Consider the following 10,207-nt stretch of genomic DNA (forward strand, 5'->3'; position numbering starts at 1 on the left):
ATTGCTCTATCTTATTTGAATTTAGTCTCAAAGCACTCTCAGCCTTTGTATTTCTCGTTTGATCGGCAGCGCAAAATGTATCGTTTTCAATAGCGGAAATCTTTACATACCGCCTAGCCATTCCATCGAGGTGTCGATTTGGTGGACGTGTTTAGCAGGCAGCCTTCCTCTTCAATCTCATTAAACCGCCTTTTTTTGCGCACGATTTGCTCGTTTGTCGTTATCTGCCCAGTCTCTGCAACTTTCGCCTGTTCCATGTATCCCCTTATGTTTAAAGATACCTTTCTTTTCTACTTCTTCCCTTTTGGGATTTAAGCCTTTCTTATTTTACTTTGCGCATCTGTTCAAACCTCTCTGATCTCTCCCATGCATCTTGGACTAGGTGTCCTGGCTATTTCCTGCTGTGGTCAACCGCCTAGCTGTGTCTAACGTGTACATTACTGTACATTTGAGATATTATTTATGGTAGATGGAACTAGGTCTTTTACATCCTGGAGGTGCATCTCATGAAGCTGCTGCTGAGAGTGTGTTCGATTATTCATTACCTCGAACGTGATCAAATGGAGAAAATGCCGTGCTATCAGTGGTCATTTAACAAAGTATAACTACTTCGTTGGGTCAATGTCAACACTGTAGACGGCTTTTCCCGTGACGCGGGACCAAGGGACCCTGAGAGTTCTCGCCGTAGAATTGATTCGAGTACTACGGTAGCTATGCTGCCCCTCTATTTATCGACGGGATTACCCGCTCCTGATACGTAATTGCAGAGCTATTGTGCCTAACAACAGGTAACCTACTCGCGCTTTCAATGTAATTTTAAGCTTCGAATTTATAAGCCTACGTCGACTAACGCGTTCATTTCATATTCAAAGCTATAATCTCAGGGTATCGACTTCTTTGGAACGGGGGCTATCAAACGCGTCGCGGATTCAAGGACAGCTGGTCAAGATACCAAGAGTAAATATTTGTTCCAAAAGTTGCTGGTAGAAGAACCGTAGACTAACATATGCCATTCACAAGAACATTCAAGCAAGTATGTAGTGAAGTTTCCGGTATATGCTCTGCCATCAGAATGGGCAACTGTCATCTTTTCCTGTGCCACCATCACTCGGAGACGACTTTTCAAAGAGCAACGTCCATTTCTCCTGACTGAACGTTCAAGCCAACTTGTAGGCTTTCCTACCGCCGGTGCTTGACCATCATTCGAACGAGATCCTTGTATATTACGACTCAGAATCATCCAGAACAGATTGTCTTCCTTCCAACCGACAAGATGCCGCCGGCCTATACCCCGAGTCAGAAGAGCGCGATTGCAAGCTTCGCGGAGCTTACACAGGCGAGCAACAGTGTTGCAGCAAGGGTGAGTTGACGAGCGTGTTGTATGGCCAGTTCTTTAAACCCTGCCCATAATTCGTCTGGAGTCTCTCAATTGGGTTGAAACCCACGATCATACGACAAGATGGCCAGCTTCAAGGGATACCCAGCTTGAGCTACAGACTTCAATAAGGAGCTATTGTCATGTGGCGCGAATTGAAGGATGGTCTTGGCTATTGATGCTGGCGGGCATGGAACAATTGGTAATTCCATTACGCTCAATAGGCATGGGCCTTCAATATGAAGTGACTCGCTTCAATTGAGTGTCTTTGAGGCGGCTGCTGCGGTGAATTGAAGCGCTATTGTTACTTTTTGCACAATCAAGTTGGGCAATAGCTGCTCGCTATTGTGGAGACATAATCACGACTGCGATTTATTGTTGCTATTGTTGAATTTCGACCAATTGTTGCTAACTTCTACCGCCAGATACTTAAACAGCACGCTTGGAACGTTGAAAGATCTGTAGATGCGTACGTTGGCGACCCTTTTCTGTCTCTTTTAAACATCTTCCTTTTTATGCTTTCCAAAACCTGCCTTTCTGTCGATTTCTCACTTCCCTTGGAACCTTACACCGTTTCACCGTGGCTGTTCACACATCTCGTTACTGAGTAGCCTCGCGTTCTCGGCTCTCTTTGTGAACCTTTCTTCCGCAGCTGAATTCTGCTTTTTATCCTTCTTACACCCTCAATCCCTCGTCTCGCGGCCCCACCAAAGTCATTGTGTGCAACATACTCCCATCACCGCTACCAGCGAAGAAAATGGCTCCTCTGAATTCGCGTTCGCAACCTTCGGCTGGTCCGAAGCGAGCATCACGCCGGAATGTCTCCAGTCACACGGCAAACCACAAGTATTACACGCGGTCCAAGGCGAAGGCAATGCGTGAGGCGAGTGCCTCTCGAACCGGGGAGCATTTCGAGAACGGTTCTCCAGGGGCTGGTCCTCTGAATGCCACTAGCTCGCCCGCCCTAGCTCCGAATGACCAAATTGAGGCACCGAGCCATGAAGAGCCGGGCCATAAGCTGTCCAAAGAGGCCGTAGTGGCCGTCAGGAAAATATACCTTCGACTTTTGGAGAAGCGAGTGGACACGGAGGTGGCATTTGAGCAGGCGCGGGACGCCTTACAAATGCCACAGCTCGCAGAAGATTCTTTCCGGCTCATACTCAGAGCCCACCAGATGAGACCGGCCTACTTCTTCAGAGAAGGTCTTTGGGGGCAGGAAGAAATCGGCAGGGTGCGGCGGTGTCTGGGGCTACCAACGACTTGGAGACCCAGTGTCAGGCAATTAAAGCCCCGGATGCCGCCAGGCGACTGGGATGAAGCGGACGTCGACCCCAACTACGCCCAGATCGACAAGGTATACTCCTCCTTTGAAAATAGACAATTTGGGAGAAGTAGAACCCTAGGGCTCTTGCGGTCAGCCGCCCATCTCAGGGCCGAGGATGACACGCTCCTTCTACACTATCTGGAGGCCTACCAGATCCCGACCGAGGATCTGTTCTTCCCAGGCGACTGGGAAGACTGTCAAGAATTCCCGGCGGACGAGTCTCACGACAGCCCTCCTATGCGCCCAGAGAGCTCAAATTCAAATGGCGAGGGGGAAAGTGCTTCGGTGCCATTGGAGGATGGAGCGGAGGGGGCCAGTTCGGGGGTCCTACTCCCTCCAGGCCCTATATTTAATGACGATGACTTTGGGGTCCAAGAGACCATTCATCGCGAATTGGGATACGCGTCACACCGAGGCAAGAGGCGACGATTATACTAACAGATGCATTCTCAAATCAGGTTCTTCCAAGGGTCGACGGGCAGCAATTCCACAAGCTCAGCCATAGCCAGTGCCCTCAACAAACAATTTGACAGCATCAGAGGTACATGGTTTCTCGAAGATGATTTTTCCTTTTCTTTTCTTTTAGCTAACGCCTCCTCTGTTGTTTAGACGCGCCTGCAGAAAATCCAGATGGTATAGGAGTTGAGGGGTCAATGGAGTACCTGGGAGCCCTTGGTGTCGCACTAGATGAGGTGGTTGTTCTTGCTATTTTCGAATTATTACAATCGCCAGTCATGGGAGAATTTACACGAGAAGGATTTGTAAATGGATGGAGATCCGTCGGGTAAGTGTACATGATGCTACCCGTCTTCCTTTTCTCCCAATTCATAAACTTTTGATCACCGCTCGAGGTCCTCTTGCCAAAGACTAACATTTTTTTTTCTTGTTACTGATAGCGCCGATTCAATCTCAAAACAAAAAGCACATGTCACTCACCTACGCGAGACCACCATGGTCCAAGATTCGGCCTATTTCAAAAAAGTCTACAAACACACCTTCCTCATCGCCCGCACTCCCGGCCAGAAAGCAGTACCACTCGAGGTGGCCACGGAATATTGGCGCCTGCTCTTCTCCTCGTCGACAGCATGTGTCTGGCGCACACCCAACACCCCTTGGCTTGATTGGTGGCTCGAGTACCTAGAAGCTCGCTGGAACAAGACCGTCAATCGCGACATGTGGGACATGACATATGCATTTGCGCTCAAATCGCTCGATGACGAGACCATGAATTGGTGGGACGAGAACGGCGCATGGCCCGGAGTCCTTGACGACTTTGTGATATTTGTCAAGGAAAAGCGCGGAGAACAGACGGGAGCATGATATCCGATGTGTTGAGATTAGACATGTATGAAGGATACAATTACTCGAAAGTATCCTCTTAGAGCCGGGAGACTAGAAGAGAGTTCGTACATAGTTTTTATGAAGTGTAGTACTGTGCGGTTCAAGCAAGAAATATCCGCAAAGCGAAATGCAATGGTAGATTAGACTCATTTGTTCTTCTTTATAATTTATCAATCATTTTTCATTGAGGTCTCCTTTCCCACGTCCAACTGATCTGCGCTTGCCGATTCAATTGTTGCCATATATGTCCCTCACGCCCCACATCCCACGTAGTAGCTAATCGAGCCTCGCTCGTGAGACTCACGAAACAACCCACGGATGCGCGTCAGAGAAAGTCTGAAACAACCCAATCAAAATACACTCAATCCAAGGGACAAAAACAACAATAAAAGCAATAAAACAATGAGAAATCAACAAACGGAAGCTAAAATAATAAAAAATAAATAAAAGAATAGACAAAAAAGGGTCGATCCAAGGATCGAACTCGGGACCTCTCGCATTTTGGACTCAGGTTTGTGAGAAAGGGAACTCGCGCTCCAATCTCCCTAAGCGAGAATCATACCACTAGACCAATCGACCAATCAGATAATTGTGATCGGATTATTATCATACATAAGGTCAAATCACTATCATACATAAGGTCGAACCAACTGTGAGAGTAACGTCAAATCAAAGATATGATACGAAGTACATATGGTCAAACCAAAGAGCAAGAGCAGTCAGCACTCTGGCACTTGAGCCCGAGGACCGTCTCGGGTCGTCGGGTTGTCCATCCGTTGGACATGTACTTAGTACCCGTAGCTCGGGGAAAAGCTGCACGTTAACTTACTCCGTACGAGGGAGTACAAAAGGCTGGCAACGAGGCAAGTTGGCAACAAACGCCAGACATTTTGCATCTTGTCATCCGCCGTTGAATGGATGTGTGTTGATTACGAGTATGCATGATTCCCTGGAGTATCTACATGGTTCCGGGCGAGGATCGTATGTTTAACAGCATGTGCCCAATTGATGACAGGTTTATCAAGATAGTGTGTTTTTCATCCAATTATAGAACTAATAAGTTACGTCTTTTCCAATAAATAAGATACGTAGAATAAACAGAGACTACCTCCATGGTATTTGCTGAAAAGTCATACAGTAAATATCTGGTAATGGATAATACAAATAACGGGCATCATGTCGCCCTGACGTACTCAATACGCGTAGAACCTGAGGGGGTTGGAAAAAGTGGGAAGAGGTCCAAGAACAAGGACAAGACATGGACGCCAACAAGCTTCTTGCTTTTTAAGAACAAAACCGTGGTCATCGATCGAACATATCGTCAATAGTCACAATGATTATTCAAATCATAAGAAGTCGGCGGCATATCAAAAGACATTGCAGACATGCAATTAACCGACCTTTGGAGTCTCCGAGAGGCCAGGAGCGGCGTGAGACATGGATGCGCGGCCAACGGTACCCAAATCGGCCTGCTCGTCGTGATATGCAGCAATCTCTTTGGCGTCGAGCTCGCCCTTTTCCAGCTTGCGCACGCGGCTGGTGGAGATGTGTGTCTTCCAGGCCGGCGTACCAATGTATTTGACGCCATGGGGATTAGTGAAGATGGCATCGGTCTCTTCGAGCGTCTTTCCGGCCGTTTCGGGGAACATGAAGAAGACATGGATAAACATGGCGAAGCAAAAGACGCCAAAGATGAGGTACGTCTTCCACTGAATGTTGACAAAAGCCGGAGGCACAAAGTAGCCCAGGGCGAAATTGAAGGCCCAGTTGGCCGAGGTCGCGAGGGCGACCGCCTTGCCTCGTACACGCAGAGGATAGAGCTCGGGAGGGTAGATCCACGAGACGGGACCCCACGTGGGCGCAAACGAAGCGACAAAGAGGTAGGAGCACGCAATGACCGCCTTGGCTGGTGGTCCGTGCACGCTCCAGCTGGCTTCCTTGATGCCGCCAACGCCGTTGGGGCCGGCATAGTGTCCGTAGGTCGCCAGCAGACCAGCGTCCGCAAACAGCCAGGTCATCATGAGAGCTGCACCAATGAGCAGCGTGGGTCGACGACCCCAGCGATCAACGTAGAGAAGTGCTGGAATGGTCATGACTACGTTGATGACGTACTGAATGGAAGATGAGACGAGGTTTTGATTTCCAGTGAGACCCGCCATGGCGAAAACGTCTGACAAAATGTTAGCGAGAACCATAACAGGCAGAGGGAGGAAAGAGAGAGCTCACAGGTAATGTAGTACATCATGACATTCATGCCGGTCAATTGAGACCAGATCTGAGTAAAGACTCCAATGTGCGTGCGATTGATCATCCGTGGACGGAAGAGCTCGAGGTAGGATACATCACGATTCTCGCGCTCAAACTCACACATTTCGCGGATATCTTGCATCTCACGCTGCACAAATGCGCTGCTGCGATCGCCCTTGCTATGGACGAGAGCCAACACGCTCTCGGCTTCTTCCCAGCGATCGTTGCGAGCAAGCCAACGAGGCGACTCGGGAAGGAAGAGCATACCGACAATGAGCAGCATCGCAGGGATCATCTGCAGACCCCATGGAATGCGGAAGGATGCGGTGCTCTTGATGTGAGAGCAGCCTACAAGCAGTCAGTAGAATACTCAATAAACAATGACTGACTGGTGAATAAGACATACCATAGCTAATGTAAAACATAATCATGATACCCCAGGTAATGGCCCATTGCTGAGCGCCTACAAGACGACCACGCTTACTGGGCGGGGCGAGCTCAGAGATGTAGACGGGGACCTGAGCGGAACAGATGCCAACGCAGAAACCGTTGATGACACGGCCGACGATGAGCATGCCAATGTTTTGAGATGCGCAGATGATAGTAGATCCAATGAGCCTATCTCAGTTAGATTAAATTTTCGCAATTCTTCATTTTAAACCACAGCGCTCCTGGACCTAGCACGTACCAGATACAGGCACCAACGATGATAGCATGTTTACGGCCGAAAATATCAGAGAGGAAACCCGAGCACAGAGCTCCGAGCCAGGAACCACCTGCCATAGAAGCCGTGATACCACCCTGTACGTCAGACCGAGGTCCTGAACAGTCAGGCGGACCATTGGGTCCTTGGTTGAAGTAGCAGAGATACTGCTTGGTGCCAATGCTGTAACCATATTAGACATGGGCCCATGAAGTTTGAGAAGGTGTCACAGCATGCTACTCACATGGCAGACATGGAAGAGATATCAAAACCGAACAGACCACCTCCAATAATGGAGATGGCCGCAATGAGGTAGATGTTTCCGATGACCATTTTGATGGTGGACGGCAACCTCAGCGGCTGGAGTTAGATATTTTTTTTTACAAGTAAAGTCAACGTCCGCTTCTCACCACCACCAACCGGGAAATGGCAGCGATATGGGGTGCAATGGGATTGAAGAAGATCAACCGGTGACCTTTGGTATGCGTCCAAGAACGAGCAAAGAAGAGCAATCAGAAAAAAGGCCCCTCTCGAGAGGGGGCTGAACGGTGTATCATATAGGCCATGGAATCGCATAGTCGACCACACCCCGGATTGTGGGGTGTTTTGGTCTAGCATGGGTTGATGGTGGGGACCCCATGGAGAAAGGAACCAAGATGCGGAGAGCGAGTAGTTTCGACTTTCGGGTCGAGACGAGACACGAGAGCAATTGCCTCACGGGTGTGCATGTTTGGTCTAGGGCTTGGGGCGGGTGGAACGGTCTCCTTGTAAAGCCGTTGGCCTTAAACCTGTTCAAGGACATTACACGATACCGTACATTTGCGTCAAGAGTGGATAGCTTCTCCCTCGAAGAAGAAGAGAAAGTCTACCTACCTGGGCACGACAAAAGACATGGGAAGAGAGTTATTAGGGCTTCAACTAGCGGGGCAGCATCTCCCGATGCGTTCAGGAGACCCGACTTGGGGGAAATACCACGCCGTGGCGAGACCATTCAACCGTCGTCCTTCCTTCATCATCACCTCTGGGGTCCAGGTCGATTCGTATAAGGTTCCCGTGACTAACTTGCTGCCAGAGCCGTCATCTACCTTATTCTTCTGTGCGAAAGCATCAACCTCAGGTTCCCCTCAAGCGACGGAATAAGGATAGCCGAGGAACAACGTAAAAGGTCGTAAAGTGTTGCAGAATTGGCAAATTACTCGAAGACGCTGTGCCTAACATGGTATAGAAGAGTCATGTCCAAGGCGGCACCTCCGTCCAGCGTTTCATTCCAGCATCCTTCTGCCGTGACATGAACTAAAACAATTCAGGTTGTCAAGTACTGTGTCGTACTCTCTACCTGCCTAGAAGCTTCACTGTCGAGGATGTACTGCCCCATGTCGAACAAAACGATGGAGGGTGGTATCCTTAATCCCAGCCGAGCAACCTAGTTCGCGACGGCGGATGACGATGGTGGAAGCAAATGAGGGTTGGCTTCCATCAAAAAGTAACCTGCTCACTTTTGGTCACTAATGCTCTTCCGTCCTTAGTCGCCGCCGCCAGTCGCGGTTGAGGCGGCGGGTTGGATCAGGTTGAACGACGGCCACGGCGATCGTCTCGTTTTTGGGATAATGCTGTTGCGCAACTGCCTCCGACACTCCATCGGAGTTGATATCCTTGTTCATATTAGAGTCGGCCTGGGCAGAGTTACGGCCTGTGTCGTACATTGCTTACGCGCACACAACTTTAGATATGTCCAAAATCAATTGACATGAAAATGTCGGAAGAGACTAAGGAAACGGCTTGTGTTGGGGCAAAAAAGCCCTTGGAAAAACGGGTTAATATGAGCCGAAGCAGCAATAAGGTCGTGGGGACTTTGCAACGACCAGACTGGCTTGTTTCTCGTCTGGGAACGTGCACGAGTCGATTGATTCCACAGTTTTGCCGCCCCCGGATTATCTGAACAAGGTGGCTGCCATGTGGGCGAAATGCCAATACAGCCAATGAATTAGGCGAACAAGGAAAGTAGCGTGAAACTGCTTCATATAATACAACGTGTACATTATTCCCTCTCCATTCTGCAGCGAGTCTTACCCTTTGCTCTAGTGGGTCCGGGGACGAAAAGGCGGGGGAAACCCGGGAGAAGTGGAGAACGAGGGACGAGATATGATCCAGTAAAATGAATGTAATCTATCTTTATGCCATATCATGACGGGTACAAGAATTCAGTGTTGCATGTATCCAGCCATTGCTTTCCCCTTCATTACTGATACCTGTAGCTCTGTACTCTACCTCACTATTGTTCCAAGGTTGGACCTGTTAGGCGCCAAAGCCCACCAAGTGCAGCCATATCGTCGCGGTCGATCTTTACCGAGAAACTCCCAACTTCATATTCCCCTGCTGCATATCTCGGATCAATGTATTGTCCGTGACCAGGAAACCCCTTCTCGATGCGCGACTATTTATTCAGACAGAGTCGTGCACTGATGGATTTGCTGGGGTGCTTAGGCATCCCTTCATCCGAGGAACCATGTTCCAACTCTACCATCCGCACGCTACAGAGAACCTTGACAATTCCCACAAAGCTTTGAGTTTTGACAACCCATCATGCTGCATCTTGTTTCGTCCTTTTGTCTTTATTTCCATTGTCATTTGTGCTTGGTACATCACAGATACCAACCTGTATTCCTCAGCTGTTCCTGTTCCAGCGTTTCAATTCGCTCGGCCTGGTCCAGTATGAAATTCCAATGATGGCTGAGATCCCAGATTGAAGCAGACCGTCGACAGATCCAACTCCTCTACATTTCCTGAATCTGCACTTGGAAAGGCAGTTGCCAGAAAGCTGCACGGTCCAGATGCCTAGCTAGCCCGGCGTGCCTTAGAGCTCATGATTTCGAGCCCAGGGACGCCCTGAGAGTGGTTCTCGGTCTTCTTGGGCCTTAGAGACAATTGCCTTCTCTGCTCTCCGACGCCCTGGATGCGGATAGTTGCAGAACCCAGCCATTTCTTAGAGTGCCTGCATGCAGGTCTTCTGCATAGTAACTGCACCGCCCGGACTCAAGTCCTTCTAACACCGCCTCGAGCCGAGAACCTTTGCTCGAGGTCATCTGCTGGACTAATGATGTCCAGAAATTTTTTTGCAATCGGTTCTCCTCAGTCGATGAGGATGACAATGCGTCAATGACCGAATGACGTCCAGCGGTCATTATATGACTTTTTTTTTTTTTTTTTTTTTTTTTTT

General features: G+C 49.1%; 2 protein-coding genes and 1 non-coding gene across 3 annotated transcripts; 1 reads left to right on the forward strand and 2 right to left on the reverse strand.

The window, feature by feature from the left end:
* The first annotated feature begins 793 nt into the window (after positions 1-793).
* Positions 794-4,180, forward strand: L228DRAFT_243465 (defective in Cullin neddylation protein 1). The gene is made up of 7 exons (XM_018331693.1): positions 794-957; positions 1,021-1,033; positions 1,163-1,360; positions 1,801-1,844; positions 3,158-3,240; positions 3,309-3,483; positions 3,596-4,180. The coding sequence occupies exons 3-7, from the start codon at positions 1,274-1,276 to the stop codon at positions 4,017-4,019; spliced, it is 813 nt and encodes a 270-aa protein (XP_018192475.1). The 5' UTR covers positions 794-957; positions 1,021-1,033; positions 1,163-1,273; the 3' UTR covers positions 4,020-4,180.
* Positions 4,181-4,503: 323 nt separating this feature from the next.
* Positions 4,504-4,619, reverse strand: L228DRAFT_t9. The gene has a single exon. It is a non-coding gene; the product is annotated as a tRNA-Pro (tRNA).
* An 812-nt stretch (positions 4,620-5,431) lies between these two features.
* Positions 5,432-7,323, reverse strand: L228DRAFT_207274 (general substrate transporter; the record flags this gene model as incomplete). The annotated part of the gene is made up of 5 exons (XM_018329713.1): positions 5,432-6,210; positions 6,267-6,635; positions 6,694-6,905; positions 6,976-7,173; positions 7,235-7,323. 5 exons carry the CDS (start codon positions 7,321-7,323, stop codon positions 5,432-5,434), a joined length of 1,647 nt encoding a protein of 548 aa, XP_018192476.1.
* Positions 7,324-10,207: the final 2,884 nt, after the last annotated feature.

This window comes from Xylona heveae, assembly GCF_001619985.1.
Source record: "Xylona heveae TC161 unplaced genomic scaffold L228scaffold_1, whole genome shotgun sequence".
Classification (NCBI taxonomy): Eukaryota; Fungi; Ascomycota; class Xylonomycetes; order Xylonales; family Xylonaceae; genus Xylona; species Xylona heveae.